The sequence below is a fragment of the Rhinoderma darwinii genome, chromosome 3 (genome assembly GCF_050947455.1).
Source record: "Rhinoderma darwinii isolate aRhiDar2 chromosome 3, aRhiDar2.hap1, whole genome shotgun sequence".
NCBI lineage: Eukaryota > Metazoa > Chordata > Amphibia > Anura > Rhinodermatidae > Rhinoderma > Rhinoderma darwinii.
In genome coordinates, this window is record NC_134689.1 from 328,903,669 (window position 1) to 328,930,485 (window position 26,817).

A 26,817-nucleotide genomic window follows, 5' to 3' on the forward strand; every position below is an offset into this window, starting at 1 on the left:
GGTGGTAGGTCCCGGTGGGGTGGAAGGGGAGCAGCGGGAGCAACCTGCATCTCCATGCCCAGACAGAGTTCCAGGGTGATTGCAGGTAGGTCCCGGTGGGGGGGCAGCGGGAGCAACTTGCATCCCCATGCCCATCCAGAGTTCCAGGATGATTGCAGGTAGGTCCCGGTGGGGTGGAAGGGGGGGCAGCGGGACCAACCTGTGTCCCTATGCCCAGCCAGAGTTCCAGAGTGATTGCAGGTAGGTCCCGGTGGGGTGGAAGGGGGTCAGCGGGAGCAAACCGCATCCCCATGCCCAGCCAGAGAACCAGGGTGATTGCTGGTAGGTCCCGGTGGGGTGGAAGGGGGGGCAGCGGGACCAACCTGTGTCCCTATGCCCAGCCAGAGTTCCAGAGTGATTGCAGGTAGGTCCCGGTGGGGTGGAAGGGGGTCAGCGGGAGCAAACCGCATCCCCATGCCCAGCCAGAGTTCCAGGGTGATTGCAGGTAGGTCCCGGTGGGGTGGAAGGGGGGGCAGCGGGACCAACCTGTGTCCCTATGCCCAGCCAGAGTTCCAGAGTGATTGCAGGTAGGTCCCGGTGGGGTGGAAGGGGGTCAGCGGGAGCAACTTGCATCCCCATGCCCAGCCAGAGTTCCAGGGTGATTGCAGGTAGGTCCCGGTGGGGTGAAAGGGGGGGGCAGCGGGACCAACCTGTGTCCCTATGCCCAGCCAGAGTTCCAGAGTGATTGCAGGTAGGTCCCGGTGGGGTGGAAGGGGGTCAGCGGGAGCAAACCGCATCCCCATGCCCAGCCAGAGTTCCAGGGTGATTGCAGGTAGGTCCCGGTGGGGTGGAAGGGGGGGCAGCGGGACCAACCTGTGTCCCTATGCCCAGCCAGAGTTCCAGAGTGATTGCAGGTAGGTCCCGGTGGGGTGGAAGGGGGTCAGCGGGAGCAACTTGCATCCCCATGCCCAGCCAGAGTTCCAGGGTGATTGCAGGTAGGTCCCGGTGGGGTGGAAGGGGGTCAGCTGGAGCAAACCGCATCCCCATGCCCAGCCAGAGTTCCAGGGTGATTGCAGGTAGGTCCCGGTGGGGTGGAAGGGGGGGCAGCGGGACCAACCTGTGTCCCTATGCCCAGCCAGAGTTCCAGAGTGATTGCAGGTAGGTCCCGGTGGGGTGGAAGGGGGTCAGCGGGAGCAACTTGCATCCCCATGCCCAGCCAGAGAACCAGGGTGATTGCTGGTAGGTAAGGAGATCCATTTGGTGACCAAACAGCAGTGAAAATAAAAAGGCCCAAATGTCAAAGAATGACACTTTTAATACTGAAAGTGAAACATTTAAAATCAAGTTAAAGTGGGGTATGTTCAGAAATGTCAGAGACGGTAATGAGCAGCAGAGGCAGGCCGGGGCAGAGTTCCAGGGCCAGGGGTGTCACGGCAGGCAGCGTAGGCCGGGGCAGAGTTCCAGGGCGGTGGGGAGAGGACTAGGCCTCAAATCCAAGGAGATCCATTTGGTGACTAAACAGCAGTGACAATAAAAAGGCCCAAATGCCAAAGAATGACACTTTTAATACTGAAAGTGAAACATTTAAAATCAAGTTAAAGTGGGGTATGTTCAGAAATGTCAGAGACGGTAATGAGCAGCAGAGGCAGGCCGGGGCAGAGTTCCAGGGCCAGGGGTGTGACGGCAGGCAGCGTAGGCCGGGGCAGAGTTCCAGGGCGGTGGGGAGAGGACTAGGCCTCAATCCAAGGAGATCCATTTGGTGACCAAGCAGCAGTGAAAATAAAAAGGCCCAAATGTCAAAGAATGCCATTTCTGCTACTGAAAGTGAAACATTTGAAAGTGAAACATTTAAAATCAAGTTAAAGTGGGGTATGTTCAAAAATGTCAGAGGCGGTGGTGAACAGCAAGGGCAGGCCGGGGCAGAGTTCCAGGGCCAGGGGTGTGACGGCAGGCAGCGTAGGCCGGGGCAGAGTTCCAGGGCGGTGGGGAGAGGACTAGGCCTCAATCCAAGGAGATCCATTTGGTGACCAAGCAGCAGTGAAAATGAAAAGGCCCAAATGTCAAAGAATGCCATTTCTGCAACTGAAAGTGAAACATTTGAAAGTGACACATTTAAAATCAAGTTAATGTGGGGTATGTTCAAAAATGTCAGAGGCGGTAGTGAACAGCAGAGGTAGGCCGGGGCAGAGTTCCAGGGCCAGGGGTGTGACGGCAGGCAGCGTAGGCCTGCGCAGAGTTCCAGGGCGGTGGGGAGAGGACTAGGCCTCAATCCAAGGAGATCCATTTGGTGACCAAGCAGCAGTGAAAATGAAAAGGCCCAAATGTCAAAGAATGACATTTCTGCTACTGAAAGTGAAACATTTGAAAGTGAAACATTTAAAATCAAGTTAATGTGGGGTATGTTCAAAAATGTCAGAGGCGGTAGTGAACAGCAGAGGTAGGCCGGGGCAGAGTTCCAGGGCCAGGGGTGTGACGGCAGGCAGCGTAGGCCTGCGCAGAGTTCCAGGGCGGTGGGGAGAGGACTAGGCCTCAATCCAAGGAGATCCATTTGGTGACCAAGCAGCAGTGAAAATGAAAAGGCCCAAATGTCAAAGAATGCCATTTCTGCAACTGAAAGTGAAACATTTGAAAGTGACACATTTAAAATCAAGTTAAAGTGGGGTATGTTCAAAAATGTCAGAGGCGGTAGTGAACAGCAGAGGTAGGCCGGGGCAGAGTTCCAGGGCCAGGGGTGTGACGGCAGGCAGCGTAGGCCTGCGCAGAGTTCCAGGGCGGTGGGGAGAGGACTAGGCCTCAATCCAAGGAGATCCATTTGGTGACCAAGCAGCAGTGAAAATGAAAAGGCCCAAATGTCAAAGAATGACATTTCTGCTACTGAAAGTGAAACATTTGAAAGTGAAACATTTAAAATCAAGTTAATGTGGGGTATGTTCAAAAATGTCAGAGGCGGTAGTGAACAGCAGAGGTAGGCCGGGGCAGAGTTCCAGGGCCAGGGGTGTGACGGCAGGCAGCGTAGGCCTGCGCAGAGTTCCAGGGCGGTGGGGAGAGGACTAGGCCTCAATCCAAGGAGATCCATTTGGTGACCAAGCAGCAGTGAAAATGAAAAGGCCCAAATGTCAAAGAATGCCATTTCTGCAACTGAAAGTGAAACATTTGAAAGTGACACATTTAAAATCAAGTTAAAGTGGGGTATGTTAAAAAATGTCAGAGGCGGTAGTGAACAGCAGAGGTAGGCCGGGGCAGAGTTCCAGGGCCAGGGGTGTGACGGCAGGCAGCGTAGGCCGGGGCAGAGTTCCAGGGCGGTGGGGAGAGGACTAGGCCTCAATCCAAGGAGATCCATTTGGTGACCAAGCAGCAGTGAAAATGAAAAGGCCCAAATGTCAAAGAATGACATTTCTGCTACTGAAAGTGAAACATTTGAAAGTGAAACATTTAAAATCAAGTTAATGTGGGGTATGTTCAAAAATGTCAGAGGCGGTAGTGAACAGCAGAGGTAGGCCGGGGCAGAGTTCCAGGGCCAGGGGTGTGACGGCAGGCAGCGTAGGCCTGCGCAGAGTTCCAGGGCGGTGGGGAGAGGACTAGGCCTCAATCCAAGGAGATCCATTTGGTGACCAAGCAGCAGTGAAAATAAAAAGGCCCAAATGTCAAAGAATGCCATTTCTGCTACTGAAAGTGAAACATTTGAAAGTGAAACATTTAAAATCAAGTTAAAGTGGGGTATGTTCACAAATGTCAGAGGCGGTGGTGAGCAGCAGAGGCAGGCCGGGGCAGAGTTCCAGGGCCAGGGGGTGACGGCAGGCAGCGTAGGCCGGGGCAGAGTTCCAGGGCGGTGGGGAGAGGACTAGGCCTCAATCCAAGGAGATCCATTTGGTGACCAAGCAGCAGTGAAACTGAAAAGGCCCAAATGTCAAAGAATTGCATTTCTGCTACTGAAAGTGAAACATTTGAAAGTGAAACATTTAAAATCAAGTTAAAGTGGGGTATGTTCACAAATGTCAGAGGCGGTGGTGAGCAGCAGAGGCAGGCCGGGGCAGAGTTCCAGGGCCAGGGGTGTGACGGCAGGCAGCGTAGGCCGGGGCAGAGTTCCAGGGCGGTGGGGAGAGGACTAGGCCTCAATCCAAGGAGATCCATTTGGTGACCAAGCAGCAGTGAAAATAAAAAGGCCCAAATGTCAAAGAATGCCATTTCTGCTACTGAAAGTGAAACATTTGAAAGTGAAACATTTAAAATCAAGTTAAAGTGGGGTATGTTCACAAATGTCAGAGGCGGTAGTGAACAGCAGAGGCAGACCGTGGCACAGTTCCAGGGCCAGAGTGTGACACTGTCCGCCGATAGATAACCCTTTGCACATTATCGTCATCATCATTATCAGCAGCAGTTGCTGTCAGCCAGCTCCAGAGTGTATGAGCGGGGTGTGCTGCCCATTGCAGCCCGGGGCAGAGGAGCCGTATGCAAGCTGTGCATGCCCGGTGGCAACAGTGTATGAGCTCCACAGCGCCAGCGGGGGGGGTCCCACTATGTCCCAAGCCGCCTGACATGTACTTCCGGTCGGCTAGGAGGTGGCATGTCACCTGGGCTGTCAGCCAGCCCCAGAGTGTATGAGCGGCGTGTGCCTGCACCCGTGGGGGGGATACAGGAGCCATGGGGAAGCTGTGCAAGACCGGGGGCAGCCGTGTAGGTGCTCTGCAGTGCCCGCTGTGGACTTCCAGGGCAAGAGCGGTAGGAGCGGCCAACTCATGCCGACCTCCTGGAACTCCCCGTCGGCTTCGCTCGCGGGTCGGTCCCGCTGATTTTTCTACCTTCATAATAAAAAAATCTTTTTTTTTTTATGGCATTTTCGGAAGCCTCAAGCCCACCTGGAGTTGCACGAGCAAGGCCACGTCGGCGTCTCCTTCCGAAAGCGGCCGGGAGCCAGTTCCGAGTATGAGCGGCGTGTGCCTGCCTTTTGCACCCGTGGGGGGATAGAGGGGCCCCTGGGGAGCTTGTACATGCCGGCAGCTTCCTTGTGGGAGCTCCACAGCGCCCGCGGCGAGTCCCGTTGTGTCCAGCCGGCTGACAAGCACTTCCGGTCCGCGAAGGATGCATGTCAGCGGCGGTGTGCCCGCTCCGGGTGTGAGCGGCGTGTGCCTGCCTATGGCATCCTGGGGGGGATAGAGGAGCCATGGGGAAGCCGTGCCAGCCCGGTTGCAGCCGTGTACGAGCTCCTCAGCGCCAGCGTCGGAGTTTGAGGGCAAGAGCGGTAGGAGCGGCCAACTCATGCCGACCTCCTGGAACTCCCCGTCGGCTTCGCTCGCGGGTCGGTCCCGCTGATTTTTCTACCTTCATAATAAAAAAATCTTTTTTTTTTTATGGCATTTTCGGAAGCCTCAAGCCCACCTGGAGTTGCACGAGCAAGGCCACGTCGGCGTCTCCTTCCGAAAGCGGCCGGGAGCCAGTTCCGAGTATGAGCGGCGTGTGCCTGCCTTTTGCACCCGTGGGGGGATAGAGGGGCCCCTGGGGAGCTTGTACATGCCGGCAGCTTCCTTGTGGGAGCTCCACAGCGCCCGCGGCGAGTCCCGTTGTGTCCAGCCGGCTGACAAGCACTTCCGGTCCGCGAAGGATGCATGTCAGCGGCGGTGTGCCCGCTCCGGGTGTGAGCGGCGTGTGCCTGCCTATGGCATCCTGGGGGGGATAGAGGAGCCATGGGGAAGCCGTGCCAGCCCGGTTGCAGCCGTGTACGAGCTCCTCAGCGCCAGCGTCGGAGTTTGAGGGCAAGAGCGGTAGGAGCGGCCAACTCATGCCGACCTCCTGGAACTCCCCGTCGGCTTCGCTCGCGGGTCGGTCCCGCTGATTTTTCTACCTTCATAATAAAAAAGTCTTTTTTTTTTTATGGCATTTTCGGAAGCCTCAAGCCCACCTGGAGTTGCACGAGCAAGGCCACGTCGGCGTCTCCTTCCGAAAGCGGCCGGGAGCCAGCTCCGAGTATGAGCGGCGTGTGCCTGCCTTTTGCACCCGTGGGGGGATAGAGGGGCCCCTGGGGAGCTTGTACATGCCGGCAGCTTCCTTGTGGGAGCTCCACAGCGCCCGCGGCGAGTCCCGTTGTGTCCAGCCGGCTGACAAGCACTTCCGGTCCGCGAAGGATGCATGTCAGCGGCGGTGTGCCCGCTCCGGGTGTGAGCGGCGTGTGCCTGCCTATGGCATCCTGGGGGGGATAGAGGAGCCATGGGGAAGCCGTGCCAGCCTGGTTGCAGCCGTGTACGAGCTCCTCAGCGCCAGCGTCGGAGTTTGAGGGCAAGAGCGGTAGGAGCGGCCAACTCATGCCGACCTCCTGGAACTCCCCGTCGGCTTCGCTCGCGGGTCGGTCCCGCTGATTTTTCTACCTTCATAATAAAAAAATCTTTTTTTTTTTATGGCATTTTCGGAAGCCTCAAGCCCACCTGGAGTTGCACGAGCAAGGCCACGTCGGCGTCTCCTTCCGAAAGCGGCCGGGAGCCAGTTCCGAGTATGAGCGGCGTGTGCCTGCCTTTTGCACCCGTGGGGGGATAGAGGGGCCCCTGGGGAGCTTGTACATGCCGGCAGCTTCCTTGTGGGAGCTCCACAGCGCCCGCGGCGAGTCCCGTTGTGTCCAGCCGGCTGACAAGCACTTCCGGTCCGCGAAGGATGCATGTCAGCGGCGGTGTGCCCGCTCCGGGTGTGAGCGGCGTGTGCCTGCCTATGGCATCCTGGGGGGGATAGAGGAGCCATGGGGAAGCCGTGCCAGCCCGGTTGCAGCCGTGTACGAGCTCCTCAGCGCCAGCGTCGGAGTTTGAGGGCAAGAGCGGTAGGAGCGGCCAACTCATGCCGACCTCCTGGAACTCCCCGTCGGCTTCGCTCGCGGGTCGGTCCCGCTGATTTTTCTACCTTCATAATAAAAAAATCTTTTTTTTTTTATGGCATTTTCGGAAGCCTCAAGCCCACCTGGAGTTGCACGAGCAAGGCCACGTCGGCGTCTCCTTCCGAAAGCGGCCGGGAGCCAGTTCCGAGTATGAGCGGCGTGTGCCTGCCTTTTGCACCCGTGGGGGGATAGAGGGGCCCCTGGGGAGCTTGTACATGCCGGCAGCTTCCTTGTGGGAGCTCCACAGCGCCCGCGGCGAGTCCCGTTGTGTCCAGCCGGCTGACAAGCACTTCCGGTCCGCGAAGGATGCATGTCAGCGGCGGTGTGCCCGCTCCGGGTGTGAGCGGCGTGTGCCTGCCTATGGCATCCTGGGGGGGATAGAGGAGCCATGGGGAAGCCGTGCCAGCCCGGTTGCAGCCGTGTACGAGCTCCTCAGCGCCAGCGTCGGAGTTTGAGGGCAAGAGCGGTAGGAGCGGCCAACTCATGCCGACCTCCTGGAACTCCCCGTCGGCTTCGCTCGCGGGTCGGTCCCGCTGATTTTTCTACCTTCATAATAAAAAAATCTTTTTTTTTTTATGGCATTTTCGGAAGCCTCAAGCCCACCTGGAGTTGCACGAGCAAGGCCACGTCGGCGTCTCCTTCCGAAAGCGGCCGGGAGCCAGTTCCGAGTATGAGCGGCGTGTGCCTGCCTTTTGCACCCGTGGGGGGATAGAGGGGCCCCTGGGGAGCTTGTACATGCCGGCAGCTTCCTTGTGGGAGCTCCACAGCGCCCGCGGCGAGTCCCGTTGTGTCCAGCCGGCTGACAAGCACTTCCGGTCCGCGAAGGATGCATGTCAGCGGCGGTGTGCCCGCTCCGGGTGTGAGCGGCGTGTGCCTGCCTATGGCATCCTGGGGGGGATAGAGGAGCCATGGGGAAGCCGTGCCAGCCCGGTTGCAGCCGTGTATGAGCTCCTCAGCGCCAGCCTCGGAGTTTGAGGGCTTTAGCGGTATGCACGGCCAACTCATGCCGACCTCCTGGAACTCCCCGTCGGCTTCGCTCGCGGGTCGGTCCCGCTGATTTTTCTACCTTCATAATAAAAAAATCTTTTTTTTTTTATGGCATTTTCGGAAGCCTCAAGCCCACCTGGAGTTGCACGAGCAAGGCCACGTCGGCGTCTCCTTCCGAAAGCGGCCGGGAGCCAGTTCCGAGTATGAGCGGCGTGTGCCTGCCTTTTGCACCCGTGGGGGGATAGAGGGGCCCCTGGGGAGCTTGTACATGCCGGCAGCTTCCTTGTGGGAGCTCCACAGCGCCCGCGGCGAGTCCCGTTGTGTCCAGCCGGCTGACAAGCACTTCCGGTCCGCGAAGGATGCATGTCAGCGGCGGTGTGCCCGCTCCGGGTATGAGCGGCGTGTGCCTGCCTATGGCATCCTTGGGGGGATAGAGGAGCCATGGGGAAGCCGTGCCAGCCCGGTTGCAGCCGTGTATGAGCTCCTCAGCGCCAGCCTCGGAGTTTGAGGGCTTTAGCGGTATGCACGGCCAACTCATGCCGACCTCCTGGAACTCCCCGTCGGCTTCGCTCGCGGGTCGGTCCCGCTGATTTTTCTACCTTCATAATAAAAAAATCTTTTTTTTTTTATGGCATTTTCGGAAGCCTCAAGCCCACCTGGAGTTGCACGAGCAAGGCCACGTCGGCGTCTCCTTCCGAAAGCGGCCGGGAGCCAGTTCCGAGTATGAGCGGTGTGTGCCTGCCTTTTGCACCCGTGGGGGAATAGAGGAGCCATGGGGAAGCTGTGCATGCCCAAGCTTCAAACTGTCACCATGTCAACAGACATGGTGACAGCGTCCCGATCGCAAAGCAGGATTCAAACAGGACCAATCAGAGTGGTCCCTGTGCCGGAAACGAGCTGTGATTGGTCAGTACTGACAGGCCAATCATAGCGCAGGAGCAGTGTTGCCTGCCTATTGCACCCGTGGGGGGAATAGAGGAGCCATGGGGAAGCTGTGCATGCCCAAGCTTCAAACTGTCACCATGTCAACAGACATGGTGACAGTGTCCCGATCGCAAAGCAGGATTCAAACAGGACCAATCAGAGTGGTCCCTGTGCCGGAAACGAGCTGTGATTGGTCAGTACTGACAGGCCAATCACAGCGCAGTAGCAGTGGTGCCTGCCTATTGCACCCGTGGGGGGGATAGAGGAGCCATGGGGAAGCTGTGCATGCCCAAGCTTCAAACTGTCACCATGTCAACACACATGGTGACAGCGTCCCGATCACAAAGCAGGATTCAAACAGGACCAATCAGAGTGGTCCCTGTGCCGGAAACGAGCTGTGATTGGTCAGTACTGACAGGCCAATCACAGCGCAGGAGCCGTGGTTTGCCGGCATCTCCGTCTCTGACAAGCTCTTTCCTGTCAGAGAGCTTGTGAGAGACGGAGACAGGAATAAATACAGTGCGTAAGTTAAAAAAAACCAGCGATCTGCCGCTTTTCTGCCCTTTTGTGCCCACTAACCTGTTTTTAGTTAGTTAGGTAGCACAAGTTTTTCAGTATGGCCAAAAGAGTCTTTTTAGCCGAGGAAGCATCTGCAATGCTGTGTTCCGACACGGACAGCGCAAGTGAAGGTGAGGAGCAGTTCGTGCTTCCATCTTCCTCTGCATCCAGTGACTCTGAATCTGCACCCCCCAGTCGGCGTAGAAGAGCCGTAGTTCCTGATCTGCCTGAGCTGACCTGGGAAGCTGCAGAGAATTATACCCCCCAGGTGCCTGAGTTTACAGCCCGCTCAGGCATTCAAATTGAAATGACGGGTTTCAGCCCCATTGATTATTTTAACCTTTTTTTTTCAGACTCCCTTTTAGCGTTAATGGTCCAGCAGACCAACATCTATGCGGAACAATTTATCGCCCAGAACCCTGACTCTTATTATGGGAGAAGCCAAAATTGGACCCCCACAAACCTAGTGGAATTGCGGAAGTTTTGGGGCATATTTTTAAGTTTTGGCCTAATAAAAAAGCCTAGGATTAGAGACTATTGGTCCCTTGATATTTTATATAACACCCCCATTTACCGCACAGTAATGCCAAGGAAGCGCTTCGAAGCCATCCTGAAATTCCTTCATTACAATGATAATAGCCAGTGCCCACCCCCACAGGACCCAAATTTTGATAGGCTATATAAAATACGACCATTGATTGCCCACTACTCCCAAATTTTTTCCCACGTTTATACCCCCCAGCAAAATATTTCGGTAGATGAATCCCTAGTCAGCTTCAAGGGTAGACTGCACTTCAGGCAGTATCTACCCAATAAAAGAGCCCGGTACGGCATAAAGCTCTACAAGCTGTGCGAAAGTGCCACCGGTTACACCTACTCCTTTAGGGTCTATGAGGGAAAAGACTCCCATATAGATCCCCCAGAATGCCCCCCTTTCCTTGGAATTAGTGGAAAGATCGTATGGGATCTTATCCATCCTTTACTTGGGAAAGGCTATCATCTTTATCTGGACAACTTTTATAACAGTGTCCCCTTAGTAAAAGTTCTCTTGTCCAGATCCACCTTGGCATGCGGAACAATCCGCAAAAATAAGAAGGGCCTCCCCAAAACATTGCTGGGTCAGATCCTAAAATTAGGAGAGAGCAAAGCTTTCTGCTGCGACAATCTGCTCCTCCTAAAGTATAAGGATAAAAGGGACGTCCTTATACTGACCAGCATACACGACAGCAGATGCAGCCTAGTCCCTGTACGTGGATCCACTTCCCAAGTCCCAAAACCATATTGTGTACAGGAGTACAACAAGTATATGGGTGGCGTTGACCTGTCCGACCAGGTTATAAAACCATACAACGCCATGCGCAAGACCAGAGTATGGTATAAGAAGCTGTCTGTGCATCTTACACAGATGGCTTTATACAACGCCTTTGTCCTCTATAGATATGCCAGCAGTGGAGGTACGTTCCTGCAATTTCAGGAAAAGGTCATAAAGTCCCTGATGTTTGGTAACCAGGAAGAAGAGGGCAGTTCATCTGGCTCTTCCGTCAGTAGGATAATTCCCGGCCAGCATTTCCCGACAGAAATCCCCCCCACTGAAAAAAAAAAGAAGCCCCAAAAAAAATGCCGTGTGTGTGCCAAGCGAGGCATTCGTAAGGACACCACATACCATTGTGAGACATGTCCCACAAATCCCGGCCTGTGCATGAACCAATGTTTCAAAATATATCATACCTCCTTGGATTTTTAATTTATTTATTCATTATTCACCTTTTCTGTCTCCCATACTGGCCATGACCAATTATTAATTTTTCTACTGACCAGCCCCATTTAAAATTTGATCATTTAAAAATTGTAAAAAAAAACCACCTAAAACAAAACTAAAAATTCTCACTATACCCCTAGATAATTTCCTCAATGGGTGTAGTTTCCGAAATGGGGTCACTTGTGGGGGGTTTCCACTGTTTAGTCCCCTCAGGGGCTTTGTAAATGTGACAAGGCCTCTCAAACCATTCCTGCTAAATGTGATCTCCCAAAGCCAAATGGCACTCCATCCCTTCTAAGCCATGCCCTGTGTTCAAATATCCGTTTATTACCACATGTGGGGTATTGTTTTACTCGGGAGACATTGCTTTACAAATTTTACGGTGCTTTTTCTCCTTCAGTCCTTGTGGAAATGAGAAAAAAAATGGCTAAACCTAAATTTTCTTTGAATAAATGTTGATTTTAATTTTCACGGCCTAATTCCAATAAATTCTGTAAAAAACCTGTGCGGTCAAAATGCTTACCATACCCCTAGATAATTTCCTTGAGGTGTCTAGTTTCCCAGATCGGGTCACTTGTGGGGGGTTTCCACTGTTTAGTCCCCTCAGGGGCTTTGTAAATGTGACAAGGCCTCTCAAACCATTCCTGCTAAATGTGATCTCCCAAAGCCAAATGGCACTCCATCCCTTCTAAGCCATGCCCTGTGTTCAAATATCCGTTTATTACCACATGTGGGGTATTGTTTTACTCGGGAGACATTGCTTTACAAATTTTACGGTGCTTTTTCTCCTTCAGTCCTTGTGGAAATGAGAAAAAAAATGGCTAAACCTAAATTTTCTTTGAATAAATGTTGATTTTAATTTTCACGGCCTACTTCCAATAAATTCTGTAAAAAACCTGTGCGGTCAAAATGCTCACCATACCCCTAGATAATTTCCTTGAGGTGTCTAGTTTCCCAGATGGGGTCACTTTTGGGGGATTTGTACTGTTTTGTCACTGCAAGAGCCCTTCTAACAAAATAAGGCCCCAAAATCCACTAGGTGTTCCTTTGCTTCTGAGGCCTGTGCTTCATTCCAGTAGCACGCTACGACCACATGTGGGATATTTCCTAAAACTGCAGAGACTGGGCAACAAATATTGAGTTGAATTTCTCTGCTAAAACCTTCTGTGTAATAAAAAAATAGTATTAAAAATTTATTTCTGCCAATAAATATGAAATTTGTAAATTCCACCTCTACTTTGCTTTAATTCCTGTGAAATGTGTAAAGGGTTAAGACATTTTCTAAATGCTGTTTTGAATACTTTGAGGGGTGAAGTTTTTAAAATGGGGTGACTTTTTGGGGGTTTCTAATATATAAGGCCCTCAAAGCCACTTCACAACTGAACTGGCCCCTGTAAAAATGGCCTTTTGACATTTTCTTGAAAATGTGAGAAATTGCTGCTAAAGTTGTAGGCCTTGTGATGTCATAGAAAAATAAAAGGATGTTCAAAAAACGATGCCAATCTAAAGTAGACATATGGGTGATGTTAATTAGCAACCATTTTGTGTGGTATAACTGCCTGTCTTACAAGCAGATACATTTAAATTGAGAAAAATGCTAATTTTTGCAATTTTTCGCTAATTTTCGGTGTTATTCACAATTAAATATAGAACATATCGAGCAAATTTTGCTAGTAACTTAAAGTGCAATGTGTCACGAGAAAACAATCTCAGAATCGCTTGGATAGGTGAAAGCATTCCAGAGTTATTACCACATAAAGTGAACATGTCAGATTTGAAAAATGAGGCTCTGTCAGGAAGGTCAAAAGTGGCTAGGGCGGGAAGGGGTTAACCTAGTTCGGTCCCCACCGTTACAGTCGGATGTCAGCTGTAAGATACAGCTGAGATCCGGTGATGATGGCACCGACTCAGCTTCTGAGCCGGTGCCAAACATTGTACGTCATTTTGCGTGAAGTCAATGCTTTCCAGGACGTACATATACGTCCAATGGCGGGAAGGGGTTAATGTGTAAAAGTAGTAAAACATAAAAAACCTATACATATTTGTAATCGCCGTAATTGTTTTATTATTTATGCATTATGATGAATGCCGGAATTTAAAACGCATGACTGAATTGTTTTGTTTTTTTCCATTCCCCAAAAAAAGCTAATAAAGTTAATAAAAAATGACATGCACCCCATAATTTAAAATTACAACTCATCTCACAAAAAACAAAAACATGTCCTCATACAGCTATGATGACGGAAAAAATAGAAAAGTTATAGATTTTTGAATGGGTCGATGAAAAAAGCATAAAAATTGCTTGGTCATTAAGGCCTAAAATAGGCAAGGGGTTATATGTGGGCCAATGTTATTGCCCATAGTAACCAATCAGACTGCTTGCCATGGGCAGTATAGTTTTTTTGGCCCACAATGTTTTCTGGTAATATCTTGGACAGTCAAAGTGTCTTCTAAGAAGTAAATTCCTGTTCTACCTGGTAAGAAAAAGCTATTTAAATGTCTATTGTTTTAATAATAGAAATATGACTTTGCAATATATGCTTGTATGTTGTCGGAACAGCGCAGCTCTTTTATGTATAAGATTGACAGCTCTTGGGTTCAGGGCTTTCTCACCTTCTGTTTCACTGATTCCTTGTTTTATCTTATGTTCAAATCGTTCACTAAGAGATCAGCTGTTTGACATAGAAATTCTGTGATCTGCCAGTCAGTAATGAAGCTTTCTGCAGGTAAGGTTTATTTTCCGCATTAGTGTAAAAAACCAAACATGTATATAAAACATGTCGTCCTGCTTTGTCTTTTAAAGTAAGGAAAATAGAGCAAAATGTCGGGAGTGTCTTTATCAGACACAACAGAATATTCTGGGAATGTGGATAAATACAATGAAATATTTTGCCAGTTAAATAATCATTGTTATTTTTATACAATGACAAGGTACGCAGAGAAACGCTGTTAAAATCAAGCTTGTTGCTTGGGGGTGTGTGTGCGCCCCCTGATTATCTCGCTCTCTGCAGCGGCAAAGAATACAGCTTGTTGATGTTTAGAAGGGGGGGGGGGTGTCTTGATACAGCTCTGGGAAAAAAATATGCATTATTTCACACAGTGAGGGGGGTTTGTCACAGGTTTATTATCAGAAAACTGGATCCTACGAGAAAACATCAGAAAAATGCCATTGTGATAAAACCTTATCTTTCCACAGACCGTCCAATGACACAGACAGCGTAATCCGCAAGCTGTGTGACAGGGACATTAGCAACCTACCCCTCCCTCGGCGCAGTTCTCTCAATCCTAGTCACCTGGCTGCTCGAACAATCTGATAAGAACCCTGCCCCCCCCCCATGAAGGATTTTTTTTTCTAGTTTGATTTTGTCTTCTAAGGAAAGAGATCTTGGTAATGAGGCAGCGCCTGGTAGCAGTGATAAAGCTCCATTTCTGTATCGTCTGAATCGTTCTGAGTGTCCTATCTGCATTTCGATTTGATTGGAACAGACAGAACCACACAGGACAAACTCGGAGGCCTAAAATTGATACTGTACATAATGCTACTCATTTCCATCCCTGATACAAAGTCATTTGGGGAATGAAGATCACCAACAATTCATTTAGTAATGTTGGATAAGGGTTCAAATCTTCCTAAGACATATGACCATATCAGTAATTCAGTAATTAGTTTTTATTCGCCTAAGCAAATGTTGGCTATAGATATAAAATACAAAGTGCTCGCTTACTAAAACGGACAACTCATCCATTAGCTGGACCAGACGTGTGTGTCTTAAAGGGGTTTTCCAGAAAAAAAGACATGGCTGCTTTCTTGCAAAACCAGCGTTAAACCTGTCCTTGGGTTATGTCTAGTTCAGCAGGACACGAAGCCTGTGGACAGGTCTGGCACAGTTTTTGCAAGAAGGCAGTCATGTTTTTTAATTTCTGGACAACTTTTTTAACTTTATGGAGCAGGAGAAGATGAGTGGCTGCCAGACAACTCCGGTGTCTAGCACTACTTATCTCAAGAAAACAATAGGATCGGACAGAAAAAGGTCAACCTGTTTATCCATACACGTCATTGAACTCTGCAGGATCAGAACTATTTGACTGGTTTGATGCCCAAACTTCCTTGATGTGAACCCTAATGACTGGCCACTGCATCTAAGAACTTTTGTAGCCTCTCTCGTCATGGGCTTAAATATTATAGAAATACTTGTAATTACCTTGGTTACAAAGCGGCCCAAAAAATCCTGGCAGGCAGTCACAGTGGCCCGAGATGTGGTGACATGGTCCATTGGCGTGAACACACTGGGGACATGTTTGGCTGCAGCGATGCCCATAAAATCCAGGAGAGCAAACTGCAAAGTGAAATATTAGAGGACAAGGAAAATTGGTAGGTGGCATACACAGGCATAGGAAATACTGTATGTATTCATTTACCGAAAGCCACTATTTCCAGCACGTATCACTAAGTATACAGAGAAATGATGATGAATATGTACAAGGTCTAAAACAGGGGTCTCAAACTCGGCAGGGTAAGTGGGCCGCATATAGAAAAAATGGGAAGTTGACAGGCCGCATTACTTTCAAATTTGATACAACACAAAATTATTGTTAATAAATTACTTATTTGAACTACTATAACACTATATTACTATAATAATAATAATACATTACAATAAAATTAATACTACATTACTATAAAATACCGCTAGATTTAAAATTTGAGATATTTCTCCACGTGCTTATTTCAACAATCCAGTTTTCCAGTTTAAGTGTCGCTAAATGCAGTCCGGCGGCTCAGTTGGCAGCGTTTGGCAAACACACATGTCAAGATTGGGCAGCCCCTTTTTAGATAGTGCCACTGTGTCCTCTGTAGATGCTGCCGCAGTGCCCTCTGTGGATGCTGCCGCAGTGCCCTCTGTGGATGCTGCCGCAGTGCCCTCTGTTGATGCTGCCGCAGTGCCCTCTGTGGATGCTGCCGCAGTGCCCTCCGTAGATGCTGCCACAGTGCCAGTAGGCTCTTCCTGGGACTCCAGCTGTGGTCCTGACATCACTGGGACTCCTGCTCTGGGGAATTCCACAGAGTCCCGGAGCAGAGCCTGTACTAGCGCTCTGCTCGGGACTCCTCTCTGGGGAAGACCCTGACACACTGTCCATATATGGACAGCGATGTCAGGGAATTCCACAGAGTCCCAGAGCAGAGCCTGTACTAGCGCTCTGCTCGGGACTCCGCTCTGGGGAAGACCCTGACACACTGTCCATATATGGACAGCGATGTCAGGGAATTCCAGAGTCCCGGAGCAGAGCCTGTACTAGCGCTCTGCTCGGGACTCCGCTCTGGGGAAGACCCTGACACACTGTCCATATATGGACAGCAATGTCAGAGAATTCCACAGAGTCCCGGAGCAGAGCCGATACTAGCGGTCTGCACGGGACTCCGGCTCTGGGGAAGCCCCAGACATCGCTGTTCATATGTGGACAGCGATGTCAGGGAATTCCAGGGTGTAGCGGCTCTGTGTCCCGCGGGCCGCAGATGACAGCCCCAGGGGCCGCATGCGGCCCGCAGGCCGCGTGCTTGAGATCCCTGGTCTAAAACATGAGGCCACATTCACGTGAATAGTTTTTGCAGCGGTTCTGATTTTTACTGCAGCAGATATATTTTCAGTTACTGTATTATTGACTGCTGTCATTGTCATTTTATTGTAACTAACTCAAATAAGAACAAACACTAAACTGCTAAACTGTAGTTGGATCAACAGACGTAGTCAGTAAAAATTACATGTGCAATCATGGTGCCAACCACTGTTGACAATGTGTGTACCCGACTTGAACAGTGATGGAATACTGACGTCAGTATAATAAATGCCACACGGTAAGTGAGGGGCCCTGTTACAGGTTTTGGATTAGGGCCCAGAATCTTCCAGGTGCACGTCTGGAGTTGCTTATTCACTTAAAGGGAACCTGTCACCAGCATTTCACCTATTAAACCAGCAATGCCTAGTGGAAGTGGGTGAAAAATCATGTTTATGTAACACTTAATTATCTTCTAAGTAGGCTCTGTACCATTAGTATTCCGGTTTTTTAGTGTTCCTGTGCTGTATGCTAATGAGCATAAGAGTCATATCTTAAGAGGCTCTGTCACCAGATTATCAAATCCCTATCTCCTATTGCATGTGATCGGCGCTGCAATGTAGATAACAGTAACGTTTTTTGTTTTTTTTTAAACTATCATTTTTGGCCAAGTTGTGAGCAATTTTATATTTATGCAAATGAGCCTTTCTAATGGACAACTGGGCGTGTTTTCTCTTATTTCCAACTGGGCGTGTATTGTGTTTTTAGCAACTGGGCGTGTTTACTTCTTTCACTGCACAAATCACACTGTGCTGTGGATCATGCTGGGCTGGAACAATGAGAAGTGTAGGACACTGATTGGTCAGCCTCATACACTCCTCTGTACAACACCCAGTTGGTAAAAAGTAAAAACACGCCCAGATGTCCATTGAGAAACTCATTAGCATAAATCTAAAGTAGCTCATAACTTGCTCAAAAATGATCGTTTTTCAAAATAAAAAACTATGCTGTTATCTACACTACCGTTCAAAAGTTTGGGGTCACCCAGACAATTTTGTGTTTTCCATGAAAACTCACACTTATATTTATCAAATAAGTTGCAAAATGACTAGAAAATATAGTCAAGACATTGACAAGGTTACAAATAATGATTTTTATTTGAAATAATAATTTTCTCCTTCAAACTTTGCTTTCGTCAAAGAATGCTCCATTTGCAGCAATTACAGCATTGGAGACCTTTGGCATTCTAGCTGTTAATTTGCTGAGGTAATCGGGAGAAATTTCACCCCATGCTTCCAGAAGCCCCTCCCACAAGTTGGATTTGCTTGATGGGCACTTCTTGCGTACCATACGGTCAAGCTGCTCCCACAACAGCTCTATGGGGTTGAGATCCGGTGACTGCGTTGGCCACTCCATTACTGATAGAATACCACCTGCCTGCTTCTTCCCTAAATAGTTCTTGCATAATTTGGAGGTGTGCTTTGGGTCATTCTCCTGTTGTAGGATGAAATTGGCTCCAATCAAGCGCTGTCCACAGGGTATGGCATGGCGTTGCAAAATGGAGTGATAGCCTTCCTTATTCAAAATCCCTTTTACCTTGTACAAATCTCCCACTTTACCAGCACCAAAGCAACCCCAGACCATCACATTACCTCCACCATGCTTGACAGATGGCGTCAGGCACTCTTCCAGCATCTTTTCAGTTGTTCTGCGTCTCACAAATGTTCTTCTGTGTGATCCAAACACCTCAAACTTCGATTCGTCTGTCCATAACACTTTTTTCCAATCTTCCTCTGTCCAATGTCTGTGTGCTTTTGCCCATATTAATCTTTTCCTTTTATTAGCCAGTCTCAGATATGGCTTTTTCTTTGCCACTCTGCCCTGAAGGCCAGCATCCCAGAGTCGCCTCTTCACTGTAGACGTTGACACTGGCGTTTTGCGGGTACTATTTAATGAAGCTGCCAGTTGAGGACCTGTGAGGCGTCTATTTCTCAAACTAGAGACCCTAATATACTTGTCTTGTTGCTCAGTTGTGCAGCGGGGCCTCCCACTTCTCTTTCTACTCTGGTTAGAGCCTGTGTGTGCTGTCCTCTGAAGGGAGTAGTACACACCGTTGTAGGAAATCTTCAGTTTCTTGGCAATTTCTCGCATGGAATAGCCTTCATTTCTAAGAACAAGAATAGACTGTCGAGTTTAACATGAAAGCTCTCTTTTTCTAGACATTTAGAGAGTTTAATCTAAGCCACAAATGTAATGCTCCAGATTCTCAACTAGCTCAAAGGAAGATCAGTTTTATAGCTCAACTAAACAGAAAAACTGTTTACAGCGGTGCTAACATAATTGCACAAGGGTTTTCAAGTGTTTTCTAATCATCCATTAGCCTTCTAACACAGTTAGCAAACACAATGTACCATTAGAACACTGGAGTGATGGTTGCTGGAAATGGGCCTCTATACACCTATGTAGATATTGCATTAAAAACCAGACATTGGCAGCTAGAATAGTCATTTACCACATTAGCAATGTATAGAGTGTATTTCTGATTAATTTAATGTTATCTTCATTGAAAAAAAACTGTGCTTTTCTTTAAAAAATAAAGACATTTCTAAGTGACTTTAAACTTTTGAACGGTAGTGTACATTACAGCGCCAATCAGATTATGTAGGAGATAGGGCACTTATAATCTGGTGACAGAGCCTCTTTAGTTTGAAAAGAATCGTATCATCATTCCTCAAGCCTTTCCATGTTAAACCCTCCTCCTTACTTTTGATTGACAGCTCCTCGCCTCCCCCCAGCACACACGAAACGCCGCGCTTGCACATCGATATCCTGTTCTCGTGCGTGCGCACAATGGGACACCATAGTGGCGCATCATGCGCAGTAATGAGATTTGAGGCCCGGACTAAGCAGGGAAGTGTGTCGGACCATACATGACGGGCGCATGCATGCTATCTCAGACGAGATTTTGGCATTCAGGGCTAGTCAGTTTTCGGCGGTGGGCAGGCATAAGAAGAGGAACGAACGAGACTGCCGGATTATTACCATAAACGGAGCGAAATGTTTGCAGACCGTTATTTATGGTCGGAGGAGGAGTTTAGGAGAGGGGATAACGCCAATGAACTTTTGACAGCAGCGGCCAGTGAGGGGTGAGTAGAGTTCAATAGGTGAAATGCTGGTGACAGGTTCCCTTTAATGTAAATAAGAGTGATAGTAGACCACTCAATGATATGATACTATATGAGCAAACCTAATGATATAACAAAGAAACAATAACAGAAAAATAAGTGTGGCTGAAGCCAGCACTCAATATGACGGTGAGAACGGTGAGATAATGGTACGATGTAGCAAATATATTGATATTATAGCAATAACATATTGCTACAGTGTGCAAACATAAAGCAACATCATTACTGTTTACATAGAACAAACTACAGATGAACAGAGACATCTAATGGGATATATGAGACTGATCTGTTATTGCGTCATTTCTCCACATGTCGTAGTATTATTTGTAGCTAAGCACATAATAAAATCACCTTAGTAAAGTCTCTACAGTAAATCACAGGGGCTGTAGTGCTCGGCATAGACACAATAGTATACACCAGTCTGATGAATATTACCGTCTTTTGCTGTTAGAATGTAATAAGGCAGCCATGGACGTAGCAAGTGGAAACCAAGTATAAACATTAGGTTCTGTTCACATTGTCGACTTTATTAATGCAGACATATGCAACTGTTGAGCCATTAACTACCGTTATAAAAAAACTTATACCTTAATGTGTGTGTTTTTTTGCAATATCCTGTTAAGTCTCCTACACTCTCCAGTATAATTAAAAAATAGGGAACAAACGTAAAACTAGGCAAACGTTAGCTTAAAAGATACTCTGTTTGCATACATCAGGCTCACAGAAGTCTATGGGGATGTTACAGTATACACCTGGGTAGCTATCATGTGTATATGCCAAACATAGTCAGCAAACATAATGTGAATAGAGGCTCATATTGTAAAGGATCTGCCAGGCACAGCTTCTGTGTCAACGCCCATAGGTAATCAGTCTGCACCTGCTTCTATGTCTGTGAGCCTGACTCCATCTTCCACCACTCAGGATGGCAGGCTTAGGAGTGGGAGAGCCTATCACAGCCTGGCCAGACGGAGCTAGCTCCCGCCCTCTGTCTATTTATACCTGCCTTTCCTGTTCCTCCTTGCTTGTGATTCTTCTCGTTTGGTTTCCTGGCCCTGCTGCAGCTTCTGAACTATTTGACCCTGCTTCATATTGACCCTGGCTTACTGACTACTCTCCTGCTCTGCGTTTGGTACCTCGTACACTCCTGGTTTGACTCGGCTTGTTCACTACTCTCCTGCTCTGCGTTTGGTACCTCGTACACTCCTGGTTTGACTCGGCTCGTTCACCACTCTTGTTGCTCATGGTGTTGCCGTGGGCAACTGCCCCATCTCCCTTAGCTTCTTTGTACCCTTGTCTCTTTGTCTGTCGTGCACTTATTGAGCGTAGGGACCGTCGCCCATTTGTACCCCGTCGCCTAGGGCGGGTCGTTGCAAGTAGGCAGGGACTGAGTGGCGGGTAGATTAGGGCTCACTTGTCTGTTTCCCTACCCCCATCATTACATAATCACAAGCCCATATACCTAGTCTACCCTGGTCCCTCACACTACTATGGACCCCCTTGAGACCCTGGCTCAGCAAATGCAGGGTCTCTCCCTACAGGTCCAGGCCCTGGTTCAGAGGGTCAACCAGCCTGATGCTGCCATGGTAGTGCCCCTCACCTCACCTCTTGAACACCACCTCAAGTTGCCTGACCGGTTCTCAGGGGACCGGAAGACTTTTCTCTCCTTTCGGGAGAGTTGTAGGCTCCATTTTCGCTTAAAGAGGCTCTGTCACCAGATTTTGCAACCCCTATCTGCTATTGCAGCAGATAGGCGCTGCAATGTAGATTACAGTAACGTTTTTTATTTTAAAAAAACGAGCATTTTTGGCCAAGTTATGACCATTTTTGTAGTTATGCAAATGAGGCTTGCAAAAGTCCAAGTGGGTGTGTTTAAAAGTACAAGTCCAAGTGGGTGTGTATTATGTGCGTACATCGGGGCGTTTTTAATACTTTTACTAGCTGGGCGCTCTGATGAGAAGTAACATCCTCTTCTCTTCAGAACGCCCAGCTTGTGACAGTGCAGATCTGTGACGTCACTCACAGGTCCTGCATCGTGACGGCCACATCGGCACCAGAGGCTACAGCTGATTCTGCAGCAGCATCAGCGTTTGCAGGTAAGTCGATCTTACCTGCAAACGCTGATGCTGCTGCAGAATCAACTGTAGCCTCTGCTGCCGATGTGGCCGTCACGATGCAGGACCTGTGAGTGACGTCACAGATCTGCACTGTCACAAGCTGGGCGTTGTGAAGAGAAGAGGATGTTACTTCTCTTCACAGCGCCCAGCTAGTAAAAGTATTAAAAACGCCCCGATGTACGCACCTAATACACGCCCACTTGGACTTGTACTTTTAAACACACCCACTTGGACTTTTGCAAGCCTCATTTGCATAATTACAAAAATGGTCATAACTTGGCCAAAAATGCTCGTTTTTTAAAAATAAAAACGTTACTGTAATCTACATTGCAGCGCCTATCTGCTGCAATAGCAGATAGGGGTTGCAAAATCTGGTGACAGAGCCTCTTTAAAGCCCCACTCCTCAGGTTCTGAGAGCCAGCGGGTGGGTATAATTATGTCCCGGCTCCAAGAAGGGCCCCAAGAATGGGCCTTCTCCTTGGCTCCTGACGCTCCTGAACTTTCCTCCGTTGATCTTTTCTTTTCTGCTCTCGGACTCATTTATGACGAGACTGACAGGACTGCCTTTGCCGAGAGTCAGCTGGTGACCTTACGTCAGGGTAAGAGACCTGTTGAGGAGTATTGTTCTGACTTTAGGAAGTGGTGCGTATTTTCTCGGTGGAATGACCCTGCCTTAAGGTGCCAGTTTAGGTTGGATCTGTCGAACGCCCTGAAAGACCTGCTAGTTAGCTATCCCTCTTCTGACTCCCTAGACCAGGTTATGTCTTTAGCGGTACGACTTGACCGACGTCTCAGGGAACGACAACTTGAACGTTTTTGTGTTTTCCCCTCTGACTCCCCCATGATGCCTCCCGAGGTTCAGTTGCTTCGCTCTTCCACGGAAGACTCGGAGGTACCTATGCAACTCGGGGCCTCCGTGTCCCCCCAACAACATAGAGAGTTCCGCAGGAAGAATGTTCTCTGCTTCTATTGTGGGGATGATAAGCATCAAGTGAACACCTGTCCTATGCGTAAGAATAAGCAGCCGGAAAACTTCCGCGCCTAAGTGATCATCGGGGAGGTCACTTGGGCGCACAGGTATTTCCCGTAAATATGAAACGTAATAAAATCTTGCTTCCCTTTCAGGTCTCTTTTGGTGGTAGGTCTGCTACCGGCAGTGCCTTCGTGTATTCAGGGTCTTCTGCTAATATCATGTCTGTGGAATTTGCTATGTCTCTAGGTATGCCTTTAATTGATTTGCCTAAACCTGTCCCGGTAGTGGGTATCGACTCCACTCCTCTTGCTAATGGTTATTTTACACAGCATACCCCTGTTTTTGAACTCCTTGTTGGCTCCATGCATTTGGAGCAGTGCTCTGTCCTGTTGATGCAGAGATTATCATCCGACTTGGTTTTAGGCTTTCCCTGGTTGCAGTTGCATAATCCCACGTTTGACTGGAATACTGGGGAGCTTACCAAATGGGGTAATGAATGCTTGACGTCATGTTTTTCTGTTAATTCTATTTCTCCCCCTGAGGAGGTGAACACGCTACCTGAGTTTGTTCAGGACTTCGCTGATGTTTTCTCTAAGGAGGCCTCCGAAGTGTTACCTCCTCATAGAGAATACGATTGCGCTATCGATTTGGTACCAGGAGCTAAGCTCCTTAAGGGTAGGATATTTAATCTCTCTTGTCCCGAACGTGAAGCCATGAGAGAGTATATCCAGGAATGCCTGGCCAAGGGTTACATTCGCCCCTCTACTTCTCCGGTAGGTGCTGGCTTCTTCTTCGTAGGGAAGAAGGATTGTGGTCTTAGGCCATGCATTGACTACCGTAACTTGAATAAGGTCACTGTAAGGAACCAGTATCCCCTTCCTTTGATTCCCGATCTCTTTAATCAGGGTCAGGGGGCCCAATGGTTCTCTAAGTTTGATCTACGGGGGGGTTATAACCTTATCCACATCTAAGAGGGGGATGAGTGGAAGACTGCGTTTAACACGCCCGAAGGTCATTTCGAATACCTCGAATGCCCCATCTCCCTTAGCTTCTTTGTACACTTGTCTGTTTGTCTGTCGTGCACTTATTGAGCGTAGGGCCCGTCGCCCAGTTGTACCTCGTCGCCTAAGGTGGGTCGTTGCAAGTAGGCAGGGACTGAGTGGCGGGTAGATTAGGGCGTACTTGTCTGTTTCCCTAACCCAATCATTACACATATGTAATCATTTGTTATCACATCATATTTTTGAATTTATACCTATTGAGATATATTTATTAACTGGAATACACAATCATGCATAAATTATGTGACTGACAGAAAAGATTTACATTTAGTGAGAAACAATGTACAGATTATCGCTATATGGGCCAAACTGTATGTGGAGAAAGTTCACAATAGATAGTGATAACCAAACCATTTTGTAACTGCTAATTAACCCTTACTTCTTTGGCACAAGGCTCCCCGATATCCTGGAGCACACTCACAGCTCCCATCCTCAGGTGAGCATGAACCCCCATTCTCGCAGTGACAGGACATGGAGCAGTTGGGCCCCCAGCGTCCTTGAGCACACACATTGTCACAGTGAATGCCTGTAAACAAAGGGAGATCATCAGAACACAGTACCTACATTAGTACACCGGGCATCTATCTCACTATGTAGTCTGGGACAGTAAATATTATATTACATAAGTTTTAAAGTAATAATTGTAATTTAGGACTCCTGGGCTAGGAAGACGCTTGTGCATCATCATGTGTCAGTCAATCACAAAAGTGGTCAAGATGCAAGGTCTCTCTGAGATTGGATGACAGGGGACGAGGCACAAGTATCATTCCCTTTAGGGGAATCTAGTGGACAGTTTCTGTAGGGGGAGGCAGAGGGACTTGCTGTGGCAGTATGAGCGAGGGAGGCTCAGCTTGAACGGTTTGAGCAGGCCCCCTCCCTCCCCCTATGTAGTTGTTGGTGGGCAGGTTGACCTTCGTTTGTGAAAGGGAAAGTAGAAACTGGTAAATCCTATTGTTGACGGCGGCAGACGGAGTTGGCCCACCCTTTCTATCGCCAATAGGTCAGATACTCCTTCCCCCTCCTTCCACACACGCTAGCCATACTGACCGCCAACAACTACATGTTGTTTGTGGCGGGAGGGGGAAGGAGTATCTGGGCTAGTAGCAACTGCAGCAGACATAGCAGACCCCCCTTACTTCACTATGCATTCAGAGGTCATCCGTTGGTGAGCAGTTAATTACTGAGATTGCTGCAAAACCGCGGCAGACCAAAATTTTCTTGCACCGCCTGAATATACTCTAAGAGATGGCACATACTGTCATACACTATTTGAAGCAGCGGAGCCTCCACCTTGAGGTCGCTGTGCAGTTGAACCGGCTGTACAGGAGGTATGTCTGCCCCCAGTAATTACACCTATAATTACCGGAAATGTAATGTAAATATATCTATCTATATGAAAGAGAGCAGCACCATGCAAAATGCTTAGGAAAGACTCCAATGAGTGAGCCGAAACGTTGCATGGGCTGAATAATGCAAAAATCTTTCAACACATAGTGTTGGAGTGCTGCCGATTTTTATATATATACTGAAGAATTTGGATCTGGGTCCCTTTTGCACCCATTTTGTGCTCTCTTTTAGATAGATAGATAGATAGATAGATAGATAGATAGATAGATAGATAGATAGATAGATAGATAGATAGATAGATAGATAGATAGATTAGATAGATTAACACTAGATTAATGTTAGCAGACTTTTTAGTCCTCTTGACTCATGATATGGCCAATGTGTACAATAATAACAGCAAATTCTACTATGCACATGTTCTGTATAGTCACATGGTCAAAACTACTTCCTCTGATAGGCCTAAGGCCATCTTTATTGTAATGGGGCCCATATACTTAAAGACCTGCTTTAACCATATGGCTTTCAGAATTGATCCTAATAATAGGAAATAAAGCCTGAAATGAACAGGTTGTTAACAGGACGGAGTGGTAAGACATTCCCCTGTGGTTTACCGGATTCCTCCCCTCCTCTCCACTTCGCTCCCTCTCCCCACAATGTGTTGCAGCATTTGCTAGCTTTATCTCACAGGCCCACGCTCCTCTGCATAATGGGATAAACACAGGGGGAGAGACCTCAGGCAGAGAGTGGATTAACGTGTTACTCAGGAGATGCGCCCCCTCCCCATCAGAGCAGAACAGGTACCGCATTGTAATTACTGAGGCTTCAATCTGCTCGGCAGCTGAAAGTTTAAGGATTACTGCGAGTGAGTGAAAATCATTACACAGGCTCTGAGTCGTTTTCCTTACTTGTGCTACTTGCTGATTTTGTTCAAACCGTCCTGAGTTAATGCAAAAATATTGCAGACCCAGGGAATTTACTGTGAGCTCACAAAGTCCTCCACCCTTCACATGCTGAATGTTGTAACCAAGACTGAAACATCACTTATGGAAGCGTGGCAATAAAAGGGCCTTTAGCAATAACGGACAATGAAATTTCCATGATTGTATTGATACATGGATCAGTACCCAAAGATAATTCTAAAAAACTAAACGTCAGGGCGGACTCTACAACAGGGGCGTATTTCAGCTTTTAAGGGTAACCAAGGGCACATGTACTACATTGTCATATGAGCCATAGATAGGAGAGCCCCAACTCCCATCGGCTTGGTTTGAGCCTTAGCGGGGCCCTTTCCGCAGACATTTCATATCATCCTTCTGTAGTATAGAGCCGGAAAGGGGGAGGGGAAACAACTGTTGAGCCTTCATTTAATATGAACACGGGGAATCTTGTGAAGCAGCACCCTAAAGGTGGTGACATTTTTATTTTTGCTATGAGGCCCCTACTCATCTATGTCTGTATATATGTATGTCTGTATGTATGTCTGTATGTATGTGTGTGTGTGTATATGTATGTATGTATGTATGT

General features: G+C 48.5%; 1 protein-coding gene across 5 annotated transcripts in view; it reads right to left on the reverse strand.

The window, feature by feature from the left end:
* MEGF11 (multiple EGF like domains 11) overlaps nucleotides 1-26,817 on the reverse strand; it is a 454,207-nt gene that overhangs the window by 98,448 nt on the left and 328,942 nt on the right. For all 5 annotated transcript variants that reach the window (XM_075858312.1, XM_075858313.1, XM_075858314.1 and 2 more), the window contains exons 14-15: nucleotides 24,326-24,472; nucleotides 15,263-15,397 (exon numbers count right to left, since the gene is read on the reverse strand). In XM_075858312.1, coding sequence (XP_075714427.1) covers nucleotides 15,263-15,397; nucleotides 24,326-24,472 — 282 coding nt within the window. The remainder of the gene's footprint in view (nucleotides 1-15,262; nucleotides 15,398-24,325; nucleotides 24,473-26,817) is intronic.